Raw genomic sequence first — 25595 nt, 5'->3', positions numbered from 1 at the left:
TCTAAGCTGAATGTAATATCATCTAACCTGTCTAACCCAACAGGTTAGATTTTATTCAGGATTGCTGTGTAAGCTGCTTGCTGGTGTTAATTGAAATAATAACACTATTGCTCTCTGCTTAAAAATGTAGTACAGTCGGCCCTTCTTATACACAGAATTTTTATACACGAATTCAAGCATACACGGTTTGAAAATGTTCCAAAAAAGTATAAATTTCAAATATCCAATATTGATTTTCCATTTTTTATAAGGGATACCATTTTACTATGTCGTATTTAAAGGGACTTGAGCATCCACGGATTTTGTTATCCATGGGGGATCTTGGAACCAAACCCTAGCGTATAACAAGGGTCCACTGTACATTCACAGGGATTCTCAAAATAAAAGCATTCATGTGTGCACCAGTAGATGCAGATTTTTCCCTTACCCAGCCTTAAAAAGGTTTACTCAGAATTTACAAAATTAAAAATTGCTATTTATTCACATCATAATTTCCATAACTGCATGTTTATCTTGGTACTTATGCACATCAATTTGTGAATTCAACAAAATTCATTTTAAAATATCAGCATGAAAATTCATCCACGTTTTAATGTACATGTTCTGTCTTTATTCATTTTGTATATACAGTGTTTTAATAATAATAATAATAATAATAATAATACATTTTATTTATAGACCGCTATTCCGCAATGATCATAGCGGTGTACAGCAAAAATTGAATATAATACAGATACAAGGTGACAATTAAAGGAGGGAGAAGTCTCGTCCTTCGGGCAGTCCCTGATGTTGCTGGCTCTGCCTGATCGCTCCCTCTGAGGCCAAGATGACAGTTAAGGAGGGAGGGGCCTCTTCCTTCAGGCAGTCCCTGATGTTGTTTTCTTGTCTCTGTTTTTTGTAAGTGTCTCCATCTAATATAAATTACTGTGTGCTTTCCCTTAATAAGTACATTTTGGTACACCATTTAAAGTTATATATAGAATGACAATATTTTTGGAAAACTAACGTTTTGGTGCATCGGTACACATTCTGGTTTGCCATAGGTTTGACAAGTCCAAATCTGTTGAGGTTATGCAAACATTACATGTGATAAGCTTCTCTTACATCCCGAATCCCAAGTAAATTCCACTAAGTCTTCTCTGGAAGCACATAGTTACTGTCAGATGCACAGTTAATTGGGAATGAGCTTTTGAGCACTACCTGTCCTTACAGTTTTAGAAATTCCTTTTGAGATTCCTCTGAGTTTCAGAAGCAGTTTGGTATGGAAAATGCATGTCTTTCTTGTTTTGGACAACAACACAAGTGGCTACCAGAGATTTCTGATTTGTTCATTGAATTATACAGTCGGCCTTTCTTATAAACGGATTTCTTAAACACGGATTCAAACATCCACAGTTTGAAAATGTTCCCAAAAAGTATAAATTTCAAATACCAAACCTTGATTTTCCATTTTTTTAAATAAAGGACACCATTTGGAATGTCATTATATTTAACGCGACTTGAGCATCCATGGATTTTGTTATCGATGGGCGATCTTGGAACCATACCCCAGCGTATAACAAGGGTCCACTGTACTTTGTGTCTCTGAACTTCTGTAGAATATGATGCTGTTTGGAGCAGACAAGTTAGGGCCTGTTTTTAATAATAATAATAATAATAATAATAATAAGTTTTATTTATAGACCACTATTCCGCAATGATCATAGCGGTGTACAGTAAAAATTGCAATACAATACAAAAAATTGCAAGGTCTCTCCCCCTCAAGATGGTGGTTGGGGGAGGGCTCTTAGTCTTTATTTGTATATGCCACTTCTTACCTTCCCCTGTGCAAATGAGAGAGAAACTCTGCCTCTAATTTTAACCCACTAGATGTGCTAGAGGACTTGACGAGGGAAAGGGTTCAGTTGCTACAACACCAGAAGTCAAGCTGGTAAACAAAGCCATAATTTGTGGACTGTATTGTTAGAGATCAGATGTGTGATGCCTTTTGCATTTCCTAAACAATGGTTAGAATTATTTGTGTGGCTGTACACAGGTAAATACATTTTCTCTAAATGTTGGTTTTGGGCAAACTATTGGCTCATCATATCCATGTATTCTTTATCTAAGAATTCAATCATTCAGGGCTTGGAAATATTTTTTTAAAATATAAATTCCAAAAATCAAAACTTCATTTTGTTTTGTTATATAAGGGTTATCATTTACTATGTCACTGCACTTAATGGGACCACGGATTTTGGTATCCATGGAGGTTCTGGAACAAAAACCCAATGGATATCAAGGGCCACTGTACTTACTAGCTAAACTTCCTCGCAGGCTGTTTTGTCATTACAATCCTTCTCTGGACTACTTAGGCAAACAAAGGGATGCAAAGGCAGTGTGTGAGTTCCAAAGGTTGAAAGTGACCAGTTACAAATACCTAACTGGAATTAATTTCTTTTTGCAGTAACTAAAGCATAGCTTGGTTAGAGCACGCTGACAACTTATGTAGTGAGAATGCTACTACATTTGTGGTGTGACTAGTTGCAGTTATGGAAGAAGCCCTTAATTCAAATTGTACTGGCCCCCGAACTCACTAGGTGGTGAGACACATACCCTCTCTCCCAACCTCTATGCCTCAGCATCCTTCCTCTGCAATATGGTGATAATACTGGTCTATATTACAGGGTCCAGAGATTAGTGTATATACTTGACAATAAGTTGATTTCATGTATATGTTGAGGGCAGTTTTTGGGGTCAAAATTATGAATTTTGATATGACCCATGGATACATCAAGGGCAAAACATGCTCCTAGCATGTAACAAAGGATCTAAAGGATGAAGCAAAGGAAAACAATGCCAAAGAATGTACAAAATTCTAGCAATCATAACAGTCTGTGCTAAAGGCTGGACGGATGAGATAATATGAGGGGTGGTGGGGTGGTCAGTGCTTCCAGGACAGATTACATTCTTGCCTTTCACTAAGGAATAGGTCCTCTTTTTATAAGAGTTATAAGTTACTTACATTGATTCATGGATACGTTAGTTTTTTCAGTCAATTTTTAAATGATATTTTCTAGACTTATACATGAGTATATGTAGTATATTAAGTGTTCTAAAGTACTGTATAAATACTAAGCATTACTATAAGTAATGGCCAGAATCTTGCTTAGAACTGGAGAACAGAGGCTCAGTGTGGTGGTGGGTGCAGAAAGTGGCAAGCACCCCACTGGAAGTGTTGGAGGCTGTTAGGCAGCCACAGAACTGTAGACCACTAGAATAAAGTCCCTCCAGGATCCTGGTCATAATTATGAATAATAGCGAAGCTTGAAAAAACAGCTGATAGAATCCAAGTGTGTCACATTTTTGGCTCAGAATGCTGCTGGGCATTGACTGAAACTGGACTTCACTAAAGTTAGTATATAGCAAAGGTTGAAGAATGGGAATTCTAATTAAAAATGGGGATCCCACTGGAAACAGGACATCTGGCAAATAGACGTTCAATAATGAATAGCAGGTGGGCTTCAATGGCTATTGAAAGTTTTGATTATTTGAACTGGCAATTATCTTAACTCTGTGCATCTGGCTTCTCTTTCTGCAGTCATTCAGCCAAGCAGAATTATAGATGCCAATGAAAGCAGCAGCACTTAGCTCCTTTTGAAAATAATTAATAGGAAAATAAATACATCTATAAAATTATTTGTTACACCCGCATGTTCAAATGCAGTAGCCAAGGAAACTGGCATTGTCACTGACTGGAGGATACTGTAGCCCAAAATATTTTCTCCAAGTTTCATTTCAAATAATCATAAAACATTCATTTAAAACTGTAAAGCTGGTAGCTTCCTTGTCCATTGTTAAGAATGAAGTTTAAGTGTGGGATTCCTTTATATATAGTTTTGTTCAAACTCCTAGACCATGCAGGATGACTTTTATACAAGAATGTGGGCTGCCAAGCACATAAAAGTAAGCCTAGGCCCTATAAGAAACAACCATTCTTTAGTTTTACAAATACAGTCTTCATTCTGAAAATTTGTCTTAGCATATTCTGTTTTGTTCTTCTAAGTAGTGATGTGAAAATATGACACTTGTTTTTGCCCCTTTCTCAGAATTATTATCTTATGCTACATTGCTGTGTCAAATCACCTCCCCCCCCCTCAAGAATACATGCATATTTTTGTTCATGGTGTTGAGAGAGAGAGAGAGAGAGAGAGAGAGAGAGAGAGAGAGTAAGTCAGAAAGTCTTAGGCATTTAAAAAAAATCTGTGTTGGTTAATATATTCATTACCATTAAGGAGAGAATTGGTACCTGAATGTTTTGATGTTATGAATAGAGTGGTTTTTCAAGGAAACCCTTTTTGCTCTTAGAACAGCTCTGTGTATGGTGGAACTTAGTAGAGCCTTACATGGAGTTTGTGCTGGATTTCACTAATACATAATGTGCTTGTTCTTTTTTTCAGTGTTTATGTATGTGTACATAGAAATTTTTGGTAAGATGTCATGTTTTTAAAGAAAATTTTAAAAGGATAAATATTTAAAAATAATTTTAATTTTTTTAATTTCAAAATTTTAATTTTAATTTCTTTTTTTTAAAAAAAACCCGGGTCCTCACCTTTCTCTTCCCACTGAGCCTTGTCCCACTCACACCATCTCTTCAGCATTTTAAAGGGATGCAAATGAATGCCACAGCCCATTTCTGCCAAAAGATAGATGTTTGGGGAGCAGTGGTCTTAGCCCCTTTTAGAGTGTCACCTGGTGCGGCCGACACCTCTTGCACATACACCCCAGTGATGCCCCAGAGTTATTGCTATATTTACTGTTTCGAAAACCAGTTTTGAAAAAAGAAACCCATTTTCTCTCTATTTGAAAATAAGTAATATTACTTTTATCTAAGTTTTGTTAAGAATGCTAGATGCTGTTGGCCTGTGGTAGAAGACACCCCAAAGCAGTGAGGCTGCATACCCTCAGTGACTATAACAGTTTAAAAAAATAGGGTTAGCTAAAACTGTTATTCAGGTAGTATCTTTGTTAGGTTAACTCAGTGATTCCCAAACTTTGCCCCCCCCAGGTATTTTGAACTTCAGCTCCCAGAAGCCTCAGCCACCTTGGCCAATGGTCTGGGATTCTGGGAGATGAAGTCCAGAACATCTGGAAGGCCAAAGTTTGGGAATCACTGGGTTAACTGAAAGGGGTCATGCAGACTTTCAGATCTCTAGATGTCTTTGTTAGGCAAGATATTACAAAATGTAACAAGTGATAGTGAGGGAAAACCCAAAAATGGTGGAGAGGGAAAAACCATATTTTTGTTTTAAAAAAATCCAGTTTATGGCGACCCTAAGGCCATAGGGTTTTCTTGGCAAGATTTGTTCAGAGGTTTGTCGCTGCCTTCTCCTGAGGCTGAGAGCATGTGACTTGCCCAAGGTCACCCAGTGGGTTTCATGGCCGAGTGGGGAATGTAGCCCTGGTCTCCAGAGTCACAGTTCAACATTCAAACCACTACGCCATGCTGGCTCTCATTTGAGTGTTGTATATTTCTGCATAGATATTGGCGAAAGATATGTTTCTTTGTTGCTTTGTTAATGTGTGAAGTGGTCCTGAGACCAAAGAATAGTAGGAACTGTTTGGGGGTAAAATATGATTCAGATCTACAGGTACTTTTTCAGATAATTTAAGTGAAATGGACTGTACAAGGTCACTTGTGACTAGCTATTTGTGTTTTGCATTTTATTGTATGCCTCTTGAAGAGCCCCAGTGGCCAAAAAAGCAATTAATAAATACTTTTAATAATTAATAGATGTTTATTAATAGTATTCTGTCCATTCCTGTGTGGGTACTGTTGAATGCAAACAATCAGATTAAGTTTACCCTGGCTGTATAATAATTTATAGATTTATCTTCAGAGCTTGGATGTAACTAACAAAATGTAATTAATTACTTACCATCTCCCCAGTAAAGTGTAGCAAGTTTATTCATTCGTTAACAGCCCATATCAGAATTTGGAAACAACTGGTTAAAAGTAACTATCTGTAGTTATGTGCTAATTTCTTTTTCCCTTCCACCAGAGAGGCTTAACTAACAGCAGTCACTATTCCTGTGGTATGATTGGAGTTTCATTGTTTAGGAAGGAGTAAAGAGACAGCAGGGATTGCAGTCTTTTGGCTCTCTACAAATTGCCAGGAGCAGATGGTGTTTTCTGTATAAGGTGGCTTAGTGCATGATTTGATGAGTCTTTGGTGACAGATTTTGTAGCATAGGCATAGAATAAGAGATTTATAAATTGAGGCTTGCTGCATCAGGCAGCTTCTTTTCTTCATCATTTGGAGGTTGGTAAATTTTTTGTAGACAACCCATGAAGGCCATGCATAATTCCAGCAAAGAGAATAATTTCTTTCTAGGGAAGAAAGATGAGAGTTAACAGTAATCTGTTAGTTTTAGCATAATGAGATGAATAGGGTGAAGGGATCTCAGTGTAATGGTTAACTTCATTAATCCATCCATTCACAGTTAGATTTATATGTTGCCTTCAGTGAGCTCAAAACAGTATACGTGGCTTTCCTTGCAACACAATCCTCACAACAACTCTGTGAAGTAGGTCAGGCTGACAGCATGAGTGATCGTGAGTTTCATGGCTCTTTGAGGACTTGAATGTGCATCTCACTATTTTTAGATTCAGCACACTCTAACCATTGTATATCTTGCTGACACTGTAGTACATGACGGGTAGAAGCAAATGGGAATATGCTAGTAGGTCTTTATGTAATCTGTAGTAGATTAGCAAGGATTTCTACTTTCAGTGGTTTAGCAAATGTAAGAAAAAAATGCTCCTCCCATCCTTAAAATGCTATAATCAAGAAATATGTGTTGATGGTGGTAGAAGCAAGGGTATATATTGCGTGTGAAAGCATTATTGTATGTAAATAATAAGTGTTATCTGAAATGTAATCTTAAATGAATTCTTTTGGAAATCTGTTTGGGATACACACACACACACACACACACACACACACACACGCTTTGGGTTATGTATTTGGTAAGTGTAACTTATTGCTTTCACATCTTACAACTTTAAGACTTCGACACTGTCAATCTGTTTAACAAACATGTATCATCTTACACAGCTCTTTGAAGGTTTATTGCCACCACTACAAGTTGCATCACTCTGATCCCAATCCCATAACTATGTAATTATTTTTAAATTTGTTAATATTGTTGTGTACCTTCAAGTCATTGTTTACTTATGCTGACCCTAAGTGAACACATCACAGGGTTTTCTTAGCAGAGTTTGTTTTCAGAAAGGGGTTTGCCTTTGTCTTCCTCTGAGGCTGAGAGAGGGTGATTTATCCTAGTTCTCCCAATAGATTTCTATGGCTGTGTGGGGATTCAAACCTGCCTCCCAGTATCCTAGTCAAACACTCAAACCACTACACCATGCTGGCTGTCAGTGTGTCTAAAGACATAGATTGAAATCTACAAAAGTTCATGGTAAAAGAAATCAGTTAGTCTGAAAGATGCTGCTGGATTAGATGGATTTGTTAGGATTGTGTGTTACAGTTGGGATATGATGCTCATTCCTTCTGGGACAGATTTCTTCCCCACCCTCACACCACCCCTTTCCCCCTTCTTTTATGCTGAAACAGATGGACATGGCTTTCTCTTTGAAAACTTTGAATACCGTGTATTTGTAATTTATATTTTGTATTTCAGAAGGGGTGATGGGAAGAAGGAAAAGCCTGGTCAGATTCACAGTACTAAATAGATTGTAATTTTACATGTTTACCCAGAATAAAATGGTATTGGGTTCCATGTCTTCATTACAGTTTTGTGGTTGTTCATATGCTCAATAGAAACATAGGTAATTTTGTGCCAAGGCAGATACTTTTGAGTTGTGTTCAGAACCCATAAATATTTTTGTCTAGCCACGTCACACTAACCCAGAGTCAGAAGTCTGTTTTTGACTGCAGTGACCTTCATTTCCCCCACTGCTCCATATTTCATAAAGGTTGGGTTAATACTTGATAAAGGTCAGGTACTGTAGCAGTCTTAGCTCTTTGAACAATTATACCCTCAAGGCTTTTCATCAAAAGAAGAAAAGGCTATCATAAACTAGGACATCAGGGCTTTGTATGCTGAGGGCATGTAATGTTTATGCTGCAGGGAAGAATGGCTCATGCTGGGCATGATGGAAGTTCAACCAGAGGATTTCAAACTACTTAACATAAAAAAGCACTTAGAGAAGGCAACTTTAAATGGTTAGAGCATGTAATGTCTCTTTAAAAGATAAAGATGTTTACTGCATGAAAATAATTTCTAAAAATATATAAAGAAATGTTTTAGGTGAGGCTGTATATTATTATAGGCCTAAATACCCTAAACTTTAGGCACCGAATCCCATCTGATCGTGGAAGCTAAGCAGGATCAGCTCTGGTTAATACTGGTACTTAGATAGGAGACCACCAACGAATGCCAGGTGCTGTAGGCTATATTTCAGAGGAAGGAAATGGCAACACCGCCTCTGAGTATTCATTGCCTAAGAAAACCCTATGAAATTCATGGGGTCACCATAAGCCAATAGACAACTTGAAGGCACATACACACACCTATAAAGTATCAGATTATTACAATTCCTGGTTTTGGTTCCCTTTCTCTGTTCTTTTTATGGGAATAAGTATGTTATGTCTGCTTGACTCTTATGTAGAACTAGTGGAGACAAAATATTTTCCTCTGTTTAATAATAATAATAATAATAATAATAATAATTTGTATTCTGCTTTTTCACAAAGGAATCAAAGCAGTATAAATAAAACATCAAACAATTAAAAATTACAATTTTAAACCCCCCAAACCCGACCCCTCCCTCCAATCATAAAAACAGTGATCAACCCCTAAAAAAAAGATTAAACATCAAAAAATTTAAAACTGTCCAATATGAATACACTAAAATTTTGGGCAGATTAGCGCTAGAAATGAGTCTTCCTCTAGAGGAGGGGGATGGGGGCAATGGTATCAATCAATTTTTAGATCAGTATCAATAGATACTAATGTTGTTGGTTCTCTTTTTATTGTGTGTTTATTTTCCCTGCTCTAAAATGGCAAAATGAAAGAAAAAAAGAAAGAGCTCAGGAACTTGTAGCTTTGTAACAAAATCTAAAAACTTTAAAAAGAAAGGTCAGTTTGCAATTATATTCTGAATAAACTATCCTTTTCCTTTATCAAACACCACATTATAATGCAGTCAGCCTGCTTTATTCTCAGATTCTTTATCCATAGAGTCAACCATCTAGAGCTTGAATGAATACACACACACCAAAAAGCAAACCTTGTTTTTACCATTTTATATAAGGGTCACCATTTTACCATGCCATGCCACGGTGGATACCAAGTCCACTGTATAATGCATTTTAAGTTCCAAAAGTAACAAGGTAATTTTCAGATAAAGGGTGCTAATAGTGCATTTAAAAAAATACCAAGCATTTCTGTTTTTCCCCCTCATGACTTCATATTTTCAGAAAATGTTATATATCTGACCACAGGTTTGAGACCCAACGTGGTATAGTGGTTTTAGCATTGGACCACAATTCTGGAGACTAGGGTTTGAATCTCTGCTCACGTAAAGGCAAACCCTCTCTGAATAAATCTTATGAAGAAACTCCCACAATAAATTTGCCTTAGGAGTCACCATAAATCTGAAATGACGTGAAGGTGCACAACAACAACCACAGCCAGTTTCCCACCTGGGTATAAGATGCTCACTTTGCCTGCATTTGAAGTGACAGGATAGTAATAGTAATAATAATAATAATAATAATAATAATAATAATTAACAATGTTTATTTATATACCGCTTTTCCAAATTAGATCAAAGCGATGTACAACAGGAAGTACAATACAAAGTCAAAATAAAACATAACAGGCCTCTCTCCCCCTCAAGATGGTGGTTGGAAGGAGGGCTTTTCTTCTTTCAGGCAGGCAGTGAAGAAGATGATTAAAACATGGTGATGTTTAAATGACTGCTTTGGCATTCATGATGACTAGGGAGGTCAAGCATTGAAAAAGTTTTTTAAATGGTAAAGTAGTTGAGTGTGTTGCATGGAATCAGCAGTGAGACCCGTTGGTAATAAAAGGTGATTCTGGTGCAGGGATTATGGTTGACAAGGTGTGGAATGACTGGATAGTAAAGGGTATTTTTCAAAGACTAATAACCTGTGGTTGCCATTGGGGCAGGACTTTGGGATGGAAGTCATAGCTTGCATTCTTTAGAATGAGAAAGAGGGGCCAAATGCATCTGCAGTGGTCTGCTGTATTTTGAAGCAAAATAATATATAGAAGAAGATTAGGTTTAGTGTCTAAAATTGCCTACATACTATTATTGACCCTCTGGTTTTCTTAACTGTCAAAAGCTGTGACTGTTTTATGAATTTAGAAGGTGTTACTCCTAAGATCCTGCTGCATGTGCTCTCCAGGGCATTTCAGTCTGATGTTCTCTTTTCTAAGGATTATTTGGAGAATGCAAATGCAAATGGAAACAATATATTAGTCATGGACATTTAAACTAAAGGAAGGTCTTCATGGTTACCAAGAATTATTAGATAATAGCTATTTGGGATAATTATAGTAGTATTGTAATGATTGTTTGCTGGTAGGTCTAACGTGGAGTTAACTAGAATGTTTTATCATTTTTCCCTTTGTGCTCTTGTTTGTTTTGCTAACAGAAATGGCTAAGGTTGGTCTTGATCAGTTGGCAGCCCCTTCCCCCTCTCAGCTCCTGTGCTCCACTTGTATAAGCTGTTAACTTGCATAGCTGATGCTTGTTTAAGGATTATACGATAATTGTAATTCAAGGCTGGGCTGATGGACCATTTAAACATGTTATCTAGCCAGTGCATTTGGGAGACACAGCATACATTTATTCATCAGAAGAAAGCAGCTGACAGAGGAATTTAGAGGACCATGTCTGCTAGATTTATGCTGTTACAAGGCATCTTGCTATATCAGAGCTCTTTTACAGTGAACCTTCACTAGGGACTGGTGTGGATTTTATCTACTAATAGGCAGCACTTCCAAATGGTTACTAATGCTTCAGGCTTTTGTCAGGTTTTATAATCTAGGTGTAAAGAGTCAAAAGGCAAATAATGCAGTATAGGGTTGATCAGACAGACTTGATACTTAGGGAAGGCCTTTGAACATCATTGTTGGTTTGGAGCAGTCTCAGGGACGTAGCCAGGATTTTGGGAAAGGGGGGGTTTCCAGACTAAGTGCCACCATTATGATAGGGCTTGGGTGTGGCGGTGCGGCAGCACGCACCATTCATTTTATCTAATGGAAGGAAGGATCCGGACCCCAAGGATACGTCCCTGGCAGTCTGATTAGGAGGAGAATGATTAATCAATGGGGATTTGGTAAGTTAGCACTTCTTTAAGTACAGTACCATTTATTCAGTGGTGTACTCCAATTGGAGTTAACAATTGCATTGAGGTGCTATCATTTTATGTATGTTGGCAACAGAAAGCTTTCATGGGCATGACAAGTTGGCAAATTTGTATAGAGTATTTTTCTAGTTTGTAGCAAAGCAACAGTCTACCAGGTTGAATAGAAATTGCACATTATAGAAAAAAAGCAAACAGTGATGGATTTCACTACAGCAGCCTTCCCCAACGTAAAGTCCTGTACATGTTTGAACTATAGACCTTGTACTTCAACAGCCAGAGTCCAGGTGACGAGGATTGTAGTTTAAATATCTTGAGGGGATACCAAGTTGTAGCTCAGAGATGGGTAACTGAATGGTAGATGAAAATAAGAAATAATCAAACTGTCTTTGTTCTAAATCCAGTTGTTAGACCTAACTAAGGTAGATTTGCTGGAGGAATACAATTTATATAAGTGTATTTTTGCTATGTTTCCATTGCTTCACTGGTCTGCTCTAGTTAGGACTAACAGTTGGGTTTAGGCCAAAGAAAACTGTGGGTTATTGATTGCTTTCCCTTCTAATAATTTGTCAGAATTGATCAGTGCTTAATTGCTAAATCTCTCACCATAGGCCCAGCTGGAAGCTCAAAAAGCAACACAGGATTTCCAGAGAGCTACTGAGGTGCTACGGGCAGCTAAGGAGACTATTTCCCTTGCTGAGCAGAGGTTGCTGGAAGATGACAAGCGCCAGTTTGACTCTGCCTGGCAGGAGATGCTTAACCATGCCACCCAAAGGGTAAGGCCTATTGCTGGTTTATCTCGAAAAAAACTGCCCTTTTGTTTCCATCCCTTCCAATAAGAAGTTGAAAATTCTTGGAAGTTTTGGGCATGGAGCTGAATATTGCAGAATTCTGTGTGGCATGTATAGTTCTTCAATAACACATGGCTTGCATGGCTGGGTAAAGTAGAAGCACAAAGTCTTTGCAATGCTGCTTTTCCACCTTCTGTTGTAATGTGTGCAATTTGCCATGCGTGTAGGTCAGAACAAGATGCAGTTGGATGTATGAACAGTTAGTGTAGCTCTCCTTCCCAATTGTTTCTTGATATTTTAGCTATCATGCAATAAGAATGCATATTGGACTAGGACCACAAGAATGAGATGCCATCGAGCAGAGTTCCAAACTTGCAAATGCCAGCTGTGCAACACGTGCAGTATCGAAGCACAATCGGTTTTCTGGCACCTAAGCCTGATCCCAAAAGCACACAGGGAATTCTGAAACATGGTCAGGCTCTGACTTGGACAGTGATCCATCAAATTTCTGCCAAAAAAGAATTTGTGGTGCAGTCACATCTTCATGACACGTTTGGTGTGAGCATGTGACAATACATGGTATTAAAAGAATTTCATTAAGCCATCATAGAAGATTCAAAATGGGGAACAGGATTCTTATGTTGAACTTAAGCCATTAAAGAGCCATACCTTTACATGCGTACCAAATTTTTCCTTTGCACTTCTGTAAAATTTGATAGGATTGTGGTTATTATTTTTCAAGCTGTTCACCAATCAGATCCTGGGCTCCATTTAGGATTAGGTCCAGAGCTGTCTCACATTTTGTAGGTTCCATGTGTTCCAGGGTAAAATTATTGTCTCTTTATGGTTTTAGTGTTATATACATAGAGGACAGACATTGTTCTGTATTTTGAAGTAGAGATTGGAGTTTTAGGCAGGTGGGCAAGAGTATATCCTTAATACAATTAAGTTTTTAAAATAAATAAACGAAGTTTATCTAAGCACTTGCAACTTTAACAAAATAACAAAGGCCCGATTTAGATGGGCCTTTGTGCTCCCCCCGTCACGTGCTAGGGGTTGGCCAAGGATGCACCATCCATACTGGCCTCACCCCTAACATGTGACGGGGGCATAAAAATGGCGGCCCCCTGTACACATGGGCGCCACCATTTTGACACGACGGATGCATAGCATCCGCACGTCCCGTCACGTGTGTGATGTCACGAGTGCACCATTTGCGCACTCGGGTGTCGCAAGCGTGACACAAAAAGAACCTGCTTTTTGCGGGTTCTTTTTCCACCGCTGGGAAACCTTGTTGTTTGGCAGCTGAGGCTTCCCGCCGATGGAAATGGAGGCGGCGGCAGACTGCCATTTTTGGGCGGTCTGTATCATGCCAAAATGACTTTAATGATGTTGGTCGTGTGCTTCCAAATTCTGTTGCTGTACTATGTGTGGAGAAGCTGTGGTAATAGTACTGTTAAAAATATACTAAAGCGTAAGCCTAAAGTAGGCCTGCAGCTGCTTCCCCTCAAGCCTATTTCTTCTTCTTCTTCTTTAAAGGTCATGGAGGCAGAACAGACGAAAACCAGAAGTGAACTGGTACACAAGGAAACGGCAGCCAAATACAATGCTGCCACGGGCAGAATGAAACAGTTGGAGAAGAAGCTGAAAAGGGCTATAAACAAATCCAAGTACGTGTAGTTGTTTTGTAGTTACAGGGCCAATTCCAACATGCACGTATTACAGAATGATGCCTAACTGTATGCGTGAAGAGGCAGAAATCCTTATCATACTATGCTGTTATGTCGGGTTATACTATTCAAAACCCACTTCAGCTGTATTCGCAACAATAACTGATTGTTGATGCTGTATATCACACCCTTGCAACATTTGTGCTGTTACAGCATGATTTGCACAATTTTTTCATATGCACTAATGCCTCTGTCATTACCCTATTTGTTGCATGATTGGTTTGCTTCTCTCTTTATAAAAAATATAGTTGTAGTAACATTATTATGGTACAATGTCATTATGGCATAACTATCACTGCTTAAAGCTGTCATTGTGAGAGGTGACACATGAAGAAAAGTAGACCACATGATCCCCTGCCATTTTAATGTCTTTCTTTTGTGAAAAACAAAAGTGATTATCATACTGACTGGTTGTTTCAGGCTGTATTCTTCAAAACTGCTTCGCTTGTACTCATTAAGCCATAATATCACTGTCACAGCATGACATCATTACAGTGCGCTCATCACTGCCCGGAACTTGCAATGTGAGAGGTGTCACAGGAAGAAAAACAAACCATAGCACCGTCTGGCATTTTTGACATCTCCCACAATGTTGTGCAATGAGACTGAGACAAAAGCAGGACCAAACCACTGTTATGATGGTATAACAGCATGGTATGATAAAGAAAAAAGAGAGTGTGTAGGAGAGAAAGGGAAAGAAAGAGTGACATGACTGGTATTACATGACAAGAAGGGGATTTTTTTTTAGTTTTTTGATAGCTCTTTCATAAATAATAAGTTGTGTGAAATACAGTACAACCTGCAGGTCTCATATAATTTCTCAGAATTTTTTAAAATTGGCATCATTGTTTTCTGCTGGAATTTAGCAGCAGATTGATACATGCATTCAGTCAGTGCATGATATTGATTATCTCATTAACTAGTGCATTTAGTTGACAGTAGGGTAATTAATTGTCAATATATTAAATAATGCCAATTTAAGTACATCTAAATACAAATGTATTGACTTCGTCAAAGTCCTTACTGATTTCAAGATATGCTACATCCACAGCATTCCCTTCATCTACCAAATGTTAATTTTATAAAAAAGGAGCTAAGATTAGTTTGGCATGATGTGTTTTGAGAAAGCCATGTTGATTTTTGGAAATTATGGCATTTCTTTCTAAACGAAAAAAAAATCATCTACTCATAGGAACCCTGGTGGCAAATTAGTTAAATGCCAGTACTGTAGCTACTCGCTCACAAACCACAAGGTTGTGAGTTCAGTCTCAGCCAGGGACTCAGGGTTGACTTAGCCTTGCCTCCTTCCGAGGTCACTAAAATGAGTACCCAGCTAGTTGGAGGCAATTAGCTTACAGTTGTAAACTTTTTAAAGACTGCTTAGTGCGGTATGAAGTGGTATATATGTGAAGCTGTTATTGCTGGTATTGCTAAATATCTAGAATCTTTCCTAGTATTAGCCTGACATCAATATCAGGAAGGATTCTGGGGCATCTCATTAAACAGAGAGTCCATAAGCATTTAGAAATGAATGCCATAATCACAAAACGTCAACATAGACTTCTCAAAAACAAGTCATGCCACACTAATCTTATCTCCTTTTTTAAAATAAAATTATCAGTTTCGTAGATGAAGAGAATGTTGTGGATGTAGCATATTTTGATTTCAGTAAGTCCTTCAAGAAAGTCTACCATGATATTCTGGCAAACAAGCTAGTAAAATGTGGGCTAGACAATGCAACTGTTAGGTGGATATGTAATTGGCTGGCTGGCCAAACCCAAAGGGTGCTCATCAATGGCTCCTCTTCATCCTGAAGTGACCAGTGGGCCAGTGATAGTCAACGTCTTTATCAAACTATGGGAAAAGAGGTTCCAGCTGAACATTAGGAAGACCTTCCTGAAAGTAACAGCTGTTTGACAGTGGAACACGTTCCCTCCAAGTGTGGTGGAGTCTCCTTCTTTAGAGGTCTATAAACAGAGGCTGGATGACCATCTATTGGGGGTGCTTTGTGTTTTCCTGCATAGTACGGGGATGTCTGGATGACTGTTCTATTCAAGAATGAATAGAAGAATTTGTTGATAATCCAATTAGTTTTTCCATGTAGTTATCAAGTATGACAGGGGAGGGATTTTATTTATTGATAATGAGTGTGTGTGTGTGTGTGATTTCCTTTGTTAATATAAAATATAAAATTGGAACACACACACACACACATTTATATTTAACAAGTCATTTATGAAAGTCCATCCTTTCCTCTTTGGCCATGTCCTTTGGGGGTTCAAGCCCTCAAGCACTCACCTGACCTGAAATGTGGCCTCCCATCTTGTGAGATTTGTTTGTTCTTGGTGTTTAACTGAAAGATTATATTCTCTTACATGAACTCTGCCTGTGTTAAAAGAATTTCCCTGAAGGTCCTCCTTTGGTCTCCTCCCCTGTCTGATAAAGCAGGTGGTGATGGTGGATCAATTGTGAAGTGTTTTTTTCCAGGGTAGTTGACTTGGCCTAATGGATTTACAACACTGGGAAAAATCTTTATAATTATGCAGGCACTATTAATAAATTTTATCTCCTGCATCCCACCCCCAACTACAGTTCTCTCTATCTTGGACCTTGTTGTATTCAGATTGTACTGCTGCTTTTAAATGAGCTGCTCTGGAAATCCTGAGTAAACACAGAAAAAGCCCACATATTTTTGTAATGATAGCAACTTAAATTTCAGTGATGGGAACTGGGAAGGCGTAGCTAATAAAAATGCATTAAAAGGGTGAAACTGGTGACGAATCCGTAACGTAAGCCTACACTGTACTTCTATTGTCCTTAGATGAAAGACTCTTCTTGTATTTTATGACAAGGCAAAGATTTTGGCATTGCTCTTCCCACTTTTCCTACACTCTTGGATCACAACACAGAATTGAGTTTGCTTTAGCCCAGTGAAATATCACTGAATGTAATCATGCTTACATCTCTTGTTAGGAAGTTGTTATGGGGATACAAAGGTAACCTTTGCTGAAGACATGAGGATAGATATTCTATCCCTCTATAGAAAATAAAAGAATAGAAGAACAATTTGTATTTGAATCTTTTTGTTATTTAATAGCTGCTTTAGCATAGAAGCCTTGAAACATTTGAAATTGGTACTTACTGTTTATATCTGATGAATAGGTTTAAAAGCTTGGTATATGATTCTCTCATAAATAACCTTTACACTGTTTGAGTACTTCACTTTGTGAGTGTGCCTTCTTCAGTATGCATGTACTGACATTGCCCTCCACTCCCTGAAGTAGTCATATTTTCTGTGTGGGCATCATAGGATATTGGTTATTTTGTAGTAGCAAAACTAGATGGGTGGAGGGGGACTAGAATAGAAGCTGTTAACATGGACTATTAGTTAACAGAGTGAGAAAATTTATAAAAGGGTTATCCAGGGCAGCTATTTCCCTTGCTTATTTATAGATTGGATTGTCATTAAATAGCAGTTGTAATATTAATATTAATAATAATACCGCCAACCTTTTTTCTGTGCTCTTTCCCCCCCAGGCCTTACTTTGAACTCAAGGCAAAATACTATGTACAATTAGAGGTATGTATCAATAACAGTTTCCAGAAAGACTGAAAACTTGTAGTACATACATTGAAAATCATTATTGTAATTGTTTAATTTCAGAGAAGAAACAAGTCTTGTCTTTAATGCCACCTCTTTTTAAAAAATATTCCTGTTATAAGAATGATTGCATTTTGGTTTTTATCATGTAGATCAGTGGCCCCCAAACTGTGCCCTTTAAGAGATTTTGGACTTCAGCTCCCTGAAGTCTCACCAATGTTAGCCAGTAGTGTGCAATTCTGGGAGCTGAAGTCCAAAACCCCTTAAAGAGCACAGTTTGGGGATCACTGATGTAGATGTTAGAATTCACTGATGCAGGATGTAGCACTAGCTACTGGGGATAGCTTTAAAAGGGGGGTTAGATATTCATGGAGGTTTGGGCTACCAATGGCTACTGGTGAGGTTGGCTGTATTCTTCTCCCTAGTATGCTTATCAGTTGCTGGAGAGATGAAGATGGAGATGGTATTTCACTCATAACCTGCTGATGGGTTTACCATAGGCACCTGGCTGGCTATTATGTGAACAGAATGCTGAAGTAGATAAGCCTACAGTCTGATCCAGCATGGTTTTTATGTTCTAATGGATGGGAATATTCAGCACAGGTGGGGGGAATATTCTTGTAAACTGGATAGATTTTGCCCTTTGAAGCTCAGTTCTCAAAACTTAGGTGACAATATTATTTCTTCCTGTAATAGGATTATTTATATCATGTCTTTAAAGATAAATTATTTCTGAAGTGGTTTATAAGTTCATTCAAAATATATTAATACAATTTCAGTAAAAGTATACTGAAACATTACAAGTCCTTGGAATCTTTCCCCAAGTCAGTGTGCCTTAAAGAGAGGCAGGCCAGTGAGTAGAAGCCCAGATGTTCTCTCTGTGCAGTTTATATTAATAAAAGATTCAATTTAAGCAGTGTATCTGTCTTAGTAAGAAAGTATTTTTCTTCACTAGCAATTGAAGAAGACAGTGGATGATCTACAAGCAAAGCTGTCTTTGGCAAAAGGCGAATACAAAACAGCACTGAAGAACCTGGAAATGATCTCTGATGAGATCCATGAGAGGAGGCGAGCTTCCTCCATGGGGCCCAGGGGGTGTGGTGTAGGTGCTGAAGGCAACAATACTTCGGTAGAAGACCTTTCGGTGTGCAAACTGGAGCCAGACAATATCTCCAGTAAGTAAAAGAAAAATCTGTACAGGTTGGAGCATGCTAAGAAAAAACTCTGGTATTGTCACACATTTCCCAGGCTCAAGTTAAACCAGTAGTCCTTCTAGGGACAGAAGTACCACCCTTTGCTGCTAGGGATTTCACAATAGCTTCTTGTGTTGTTTTACTTTCATACTACAGCAAAGATACCAAACTAAAAAATTACATACTATATAAAAATGATGTTGATAGTCACAGCAGTTAGGTACTGTACAGGAAGTGTTCAGCCCAAGTTTTTCCAACGAGCAGCTTTCCCTGTTGAAACACATGAAAATGGCAACTGGTAAAACTGAGCCCTCAAAACCACCTTGAGAATCTGGAGGGAACGTTCCAGTGATCACTCATAGCACTGTGCTGAAGGAATTACTAGTCTGGCTCAAGTTAAAGTCAGTTGTCCTCTCTTCCCATGATGAAATTGGTGGCTGAGCTGGACATGACTGACAATAGTTAATTTTGAAATATCCTAATTTCATGAATTTAAAAATGGTGAAGCTATCTAGATCCTTTCCTTATTGACACACTGGCTGGTACCAGTGCTGGTGAGAGCGGAAGTCCAGCAAGAAGGGGATGAGAGAATTACAGGTTCCCAATCCCTTACTGTGTGGAGCCATGTTACATTTGTTGCTGCTGATTTTAAGGCCACAGCATGGAGAAACTGTTGCTGACATTATCAGTTTGGTGAGAACACACAGACAGTCCTTACCTCTGATACGATACTATGATAGCTCAAGGCAACAATTTTTAGAGGTGGCCTTCAATAATAGAGAAAAAATACCTTATTTTTAATGGGAATTACCACAGGTATACTTCAGAGTTAATACACTGTAGGTAACTATAACTCAGGGGAGGGTGGCAGCAACAGTGTGCATAAACTAGTGATGTCAACAAAAGAAATAGGTGGTATGCATTGGGAATAAGAGCTGTCAAGGGAATAACTTTGCTAATGGAAGTTCTCTCTCAATATGCACACAGTGGCTTCTGAAGTATTTGAGGATGACAACTGCAGCAGTGTTGTATCTGAAGAAGACTCTGAAACCCAGTCGGTGTCCAGTTTCAGTTCTGGTCCCACAAGCCCTTTTGATATGCCAACCCAGTTTGTTCTTGTGGCACGACCTAGAAGTCTGGATCTGTCCAGCCCTATCTCGCTCTCTGAATTTGGCATATTTCCTCTGTTAGGACCTCGCAGTGAATGTAGTGGGGCTTCTTCTCCTGAATGTGAAATTGAAAGGGGTAAGTTGAACCAAGAAAGCCTATGATGTTTTCTGTGCTAGGAGTCATTAGGATAAGATTTTCAAAGAAAACTGCCAATCTTATAATGGCCTTATACTATGAATGGAAAACAGTAGGTCCTCCATGTTTGAGTGCAGCTCCCCTCATTTTTTGTCCTTCACTGATGGCTATATTGTCTATGGCTGTTGAAAGTGCTGGTCCAACATCATCTTCTAGGGAGCCACACCTTTTCCTCTCTGATTTATTTAAATTTGTGGTATGACCAGGCATGTAGCTATTGGGGGCTGGACCAAATGAGGGCATTGCCCCTCCAATGGAGAATTATGCCCCCCTCATTCTCTTAATTTTATTTCATTCTCCATTTTTTAGCATTGCAGAGAATGAGATACTGGAAATCTTTCACACCTAAAATTCTTATTTTTGGTGTATTTTACTATTCCCTTGGTAACTTTGCCTGCTCCTTTTCTCAGGATGTGTATTTCTAAATGCTCAACTGAAGTTTCAAGTTACTGCAATGCTACAAATTTGGGCAGTGAAGGAAAATTCCATGGCACGAAGAATTTTTATGGGAGAGAATGCTCTTATTTTGCCCCTACCTGTAGCTGCACCCTTGAGTGCAACCAAACATGGAGTACTATGTACAGTTCTGGCATGTGTGCATAGTGAACTTACACAGGTTAAGTGCTTTCCCTGTGTCTTATGGCCTGTGCTTACAGAATGAGACTGGAAATCTTCACATTTTTCTCTGCCCTTAAAAGTCTTGAATTGTGAGATTTTATCCTGTATCTGCTGGTTGTAATGCTTCAAAGTATTGTACAGTAATTTAACAGCCATCCTGTGTTTGAAGTGTCAGATTGTCCCATGAGGAGAGCTTCAAGGCAGTTCATTAACATGTGGTAAAATAAAATTGTTCTGTATCCATCAAAGCTGACTTGTCTTTCACAATATGTGAAGGCAGATGGTTATTTACTGCATTTAATCCAGTGAAAAGCTAGCAGGGCGTATCTAAAAAACAACATGAAAATTTGGCAGTAAGTGGCTTGCCCTAGGTATGTGAGGGACAGGAGATCATTGCTTGAAGTAATTTAAATACTATCAAGGCTAGAAGCTTGTTGGTGATATACACTAGTTCCACCAGTGCTTTCACATTGCAGGAGGAGATATCTGGTATCTCCTTCCACAACACCCTTGCCCCATTTACCTCAATAGTAGCTGGGAGGCTTCCCAGAATAGCTCCATTCCTCTGGCCACTGAACAGCTGCAGGGGTGTGCCTGGGCCCATATTCTGCCCACTTTTGAATTTGTGGAGAAGAAAGATCAGCCTTCTGCCTTCACAAACTACTATATTTTCTGGCGTATAAGACTACTTTTTAACCCAGGAAAATCTTCTCAAAAGTTGGGGGTCGTCTTATACGCCAGGTGTCATCTTATAGGGCAGGTGCCGAAACTTCCGAGCCAGACTGGAGAATCTGAGGTCGCTGCATATAGTGGGGGGAGCTCAAAAATGGCCATGGACGCATCCCTGCTGTATGCGGTGATCATATGAAAGCAGCCACCGCTCTGATAGTCTTGGAGACAGGGAGGGCTGGGCAGGCAGGGAGAGCTGACCAGTCCAAGCAGGCTTTGTATACAAGGTTTCCTGCTAACTACCTGCATGTCATAAGCATTTGAATTAAAATTACCATATTGAAATCAAATCTGATGTTTTTTTAATTTTTATTTGGTGTGTGTTGGAAGAAGAGTAGTCTTATATGGGGAGTATATCCCAAACTCCATATTTTAACTGGAAAAGTTGGGGGTCGTCTTATATGCCCAGTCGTCTTATACGCCGGAAAATACGGTACTCTTTATTTATGTGGATATGCAAGGGCAGCTAGGCTATGCATGGACACTGCCCCCCCCCCCCCCCCCATCTGATCAGTGGCTGCAGGGACGGAGCTGTGCCAGGGAACCACACAGCTGCCACTGCATACTCATGGAAGAAGTGGGGGAAAAGGAGTACCACCAGACAACTGATGTAAGTATGCTGGTGACTTGCACTTTGACAGCACAAAGTCTTGACAGAAAAGCCTGGGATTGAATAAAACATTGGTGGAAAAAGTGGAACTAATTCTTAAACACGTGTTGTTGGATCCAGAGAAAGACATGCTCAGGGCAGACCCATTGAAACTGATGGGACTTGTCAATCACAACCAAGTTAATCCACTGCTTCCATTATAATAATAGACTCTACATAAAGGTAGAATCCTTTTTAACCCATTTGATCGCATATTTCTTGAGATTAATGGGCAATAGCAGTGGGTTGGTTTCAGATTTAGTTATCCTAAACTGGGATACAACTTACAATATATATGTTAATGCTATGTATGTTTTGACTCACATTCTTTCAGTTCAAGAAGGTATAACCTCTCCATTTCATCTCCATAGGTGACAGGGCAGAAGGAGCAGAGAACAAGGCACTTGACAAAGTGAATAAGAACAGGAGTAGCAGCAACGCCTCTTCTTCTAGTGGCCCAACAATGCTGGACAATAGGATGAAGCGACTCTCCCTACAATGCCTGAAAGTCAAAGATGGGATTTGTCCTGACAGAAAAACTGTGCAGATTGGTTGAAATTATGTCCTCTTGCAGATAATGAGGATTCTAACTTATTTATACCCAAACTTCTGAATGTCAGAAGGACATTGTGCCAATAATTAATATATGCCAAATCTTTGGGTGTTTACTCTTTAAAACTGCACTAAGTTACATCAGTGTTGAGGGCTGAAATGTGTGTGGTTTTTTTTTGGAAAAATAAGTGACATCATTGTGACAGATATTGGTCACATACATCATCAACTGTGCTTGTACTTCAGGCTTCATATTTTGCAGCAGTTTGGCAGAAGCAATAACTAGTACTGTCTACTTGACATAGTTCTGTGCCATTTGGGCACTGGAGGCCAAGCCAAATGTTTGAGAGGAGCAGCTGACTGCCATTTTGTGAGCTGGGCTGCTGTTCAGACATACTAGAATTCCAAAGTGCCAGTGGCATATCTTTTTAAATACCTTGAATTTTCATTGTCTGTATTATGTTTTGGGATAATAAAACAAAGCTCTTGCATGCAATTGAGCCTAGAAGCATCTGCTCTTCCTCCAGAGCTGATGAATGGTAAATTATACCTCAGTGAGTAGCATAAATGTACAACTATTGAGGGGAGGGCAAGTTAATATGAATCCAGTGACTGATATGAAATATGCATTGAAATTTTTTATCAAGGACACCTTTCCCAGCACTTACTGTAAGTGATGACAGTACCATATGGTGTCCATCACTAGGCATGATTAGGAAGTTACGGTTACCCCTTGGCCTACCAAGAAAATGGTGAGGTGTGCATGAATAGGTGGCACATCTGCCAGTTAAGATGGAAGAATGAGTGAATACTTTTAAATATCTTTGTAGGTTGTCATGTATAATGTTTTTGGAGTAAGTAAAGGGACTTATAAATGTAGCATCCCTTAAACAAAAAGGTGAATGAGACTGGAGAGTTGAAGCATGATTCAGTAACAGCTGTTAGATGTAGAGAAGTCTGGTAGTTACACTAATAAATGATAGGACTTTTGTTTCAATAGTGTATCTGACACTGGTATATGACATCTTTAATAAACTTATTTATTTGCTGGGCATTTATTCCCCCCACATGTTTCTTGGTTTAGTTTTGTATTTTCCCCTATTATACAACTTGTATATCTATTCTGGAAACAAATGTACAAAGAAACTCTTTCACACTACAGTAAATTTCTCCTCTTTCCCTTTTTATTGTCTTTATGTGCAGTATGTTTAGACTGAAAGTGTTTTAGATCCTTTTAGAAAAGTCCTTTATAAACATGTTCTCAGCTATACATGTACCTTCCATTTGCTCGCTTGGCTTATATTTCAGCTGAGGAAATAAACAGAGTGCCAAATGGAATGGTAATTAATAAAGAAAAAAGTTTGTGGGATGTCTCTGTTCTTACACATGACAAGATTCAAACTTTGCAGCAAGTGATAGCATTTAAGTTGCTTCAAGACCTATTCAAGCATTGTGGGTTCATTCTAGGCATGATTGACTCTAACGATTAGGTGGAGGGGTTTACGGTACAAATACTGCCTCCTTTAGCAAGCCAGGAAATTTTCACAAATTTAAACAGTATTTTTGTGCTTTACACAGGTATTGGTTGGAAGAAACAAATCCTTTTTAGATGTGAGGATGGTAGGTGATATGCTTACTATGCCCTATATCCTTAGGCGAGGGCCAGGCTGCTAGTAGTTGTATTGCTAATGGTAGCATTCCTATGGTGACAGTCATTCTGTATTGCATGGTATATGCAACCACCTTTTCCATAATATCCAGCTGTTTACTTGGTTAAATATGCATTGGACTCAACTGGCGTCTGCAGTCTGACCATGCTAATTCTTCAGGGATCTGCATGGCACAATGAAAGTCAGCCTATATAATGATATAAGTCTTGTTGGTTCCTCCACCCCAATACATTTCTTTTCTTGTGCCCACATTTTTCAAATTAATGTGATGCAGAGAGCTCATGGGAAGTTCTAGCATTCCAAGAACGTAGACCCATACGTAAAGCCTAATTGAATACTTCAAGAGATACTCTCTTGCAGTTTGTCCTTGCTCTTCAAGAGGGCATATTTCATGCTGTGACTAGGGCTGTGGTTCTTGTTCACAGCATGGGCAGGAGTTCTGGAAGTTGGAAATCTAAACATTTGGAGAACTGAAGGTTGAAAACTACTGGCTTAGGCCTTAAAGGACATGTTTTTGTTCTAGGCCCTGTGGAGTCCATAAACCCACTGTTGTACCACTTGTGTTGCCTCTAAGGAGCTCCCAGTACCATCAGCCTCTTGTTGAGAATACACAGATAATACAGTATCCAGAATAAAATATTGACCAGTAGGTTCATACCTGTAGCATTTAGCATGTAAAGGAATCTGGTAGCATAAGATTTCGTAGAGTTGGGATTACTTGCTCATATGCATGCAAGTAACTGTTAGGTAAGAATAGGTATTCTTTCCTTATTCTGTGGTTTGGTGAAGATATTTAAAGTGGAGATGCTATTTACACTTTATGGGCTTTGGTAAGTTAGCATTCTTACTAAGAAAGAGTGGAGAGTTTGAAATCGAATGGCCTCCCTAGAAATTATCACGAGCAAAGGTTCCTATCTTTGGATCCTTAGATGTTGGTCTACAACTTCCAGAATCTTTGACCACTTGCTGTAGAGGTCTTAAATCCAAACTAAAGTGATTTGACTCAGCTCTAGTTGAGAGTGATCATTAGGCCTTGGTTAGGCATCAATACCCCACTAAAGGTTATTCATGTTCAGCTTATTTAATTGAAACATTATTACACACATATCAGTCTGTGAAAGTGATACTAGCCATCATTCATGATGCAGTGGTCTTACTAGCTATGAAAGCTAGAGAACGAGACGTATGTATTGTACACACTTGATGCTTTGGTATTACAGCACAAGATTAAAGTGTTTACAAGTAGATTGGCAACACTATTTTAAATCATTATAACTTAAAGCAGGCCTACACCAACCCTTAAAAGATCCATCTTCTGATTAGTAATTGCCCTGGCTTGCACTGAACACAGAATC

The 25595-nt window shown here is 38.7% G+C and overlaps 1 protein-coding gene across 2 annotated transcripts in view; it reads left to right on the top strand.

Moving 5' to 3' along the window:
• LOC149309679 (SH3 domain-binding protein 5-like) overlaps positions 1–23624 on the top strand; it is a 49420-nt gene extending 25796 nt beyond the window's left edge. For both annotated transcript variants that reach the window (XM_089532832.1, XM_089532831.1), the window contains exons 4-9: positions 12014–12178; positions 13733–13863; positions 17461–17503; positions 18480–18699; positions 19705–19962; positions 22390–23624. In XM_089532832.1, the coding sequence (XP_089388958.1) occupies positions 12014–12178; positions 13733–13863; positions 17461–17503; positions 18480–18699; positions 19705–19962; positions 22390–22574 (1002 nt within the window). In that variant the 3' untranslated portion in view covers positions 22575–23624. The remainder of the gene's footprint in view (positions 1–12013; positions 12179–13732; positions 13864–17460; positions 17504–18479; positions 18700–19704; positions 19963–22389) is intronic.
• The last annotated feature ends 1971 nt before the right edge of the window (positions 23625–25595 follow it).

This window comes from Sceloporus occidentalis, unplaced genomic scaffold, assembly GCF_023333645.1.
Source record: "Sceloporus occidentalis isolate IW3139 unplaced genomic scaffold, rSceOcc1.0.p SCAF_7, whole genome shotgun sequence".
Lineage (NCBI taxonomy): Eukaryota > Metazoa > Chordata > Lepidosauria > Squamata > Phrynosomatidae > Sceloporus > Sceloporus occidentalis.
Note: the sequence above shows the minus strand (reverse complement) of the source record. Positions and strands in the feature narration are given on the sequence as shown.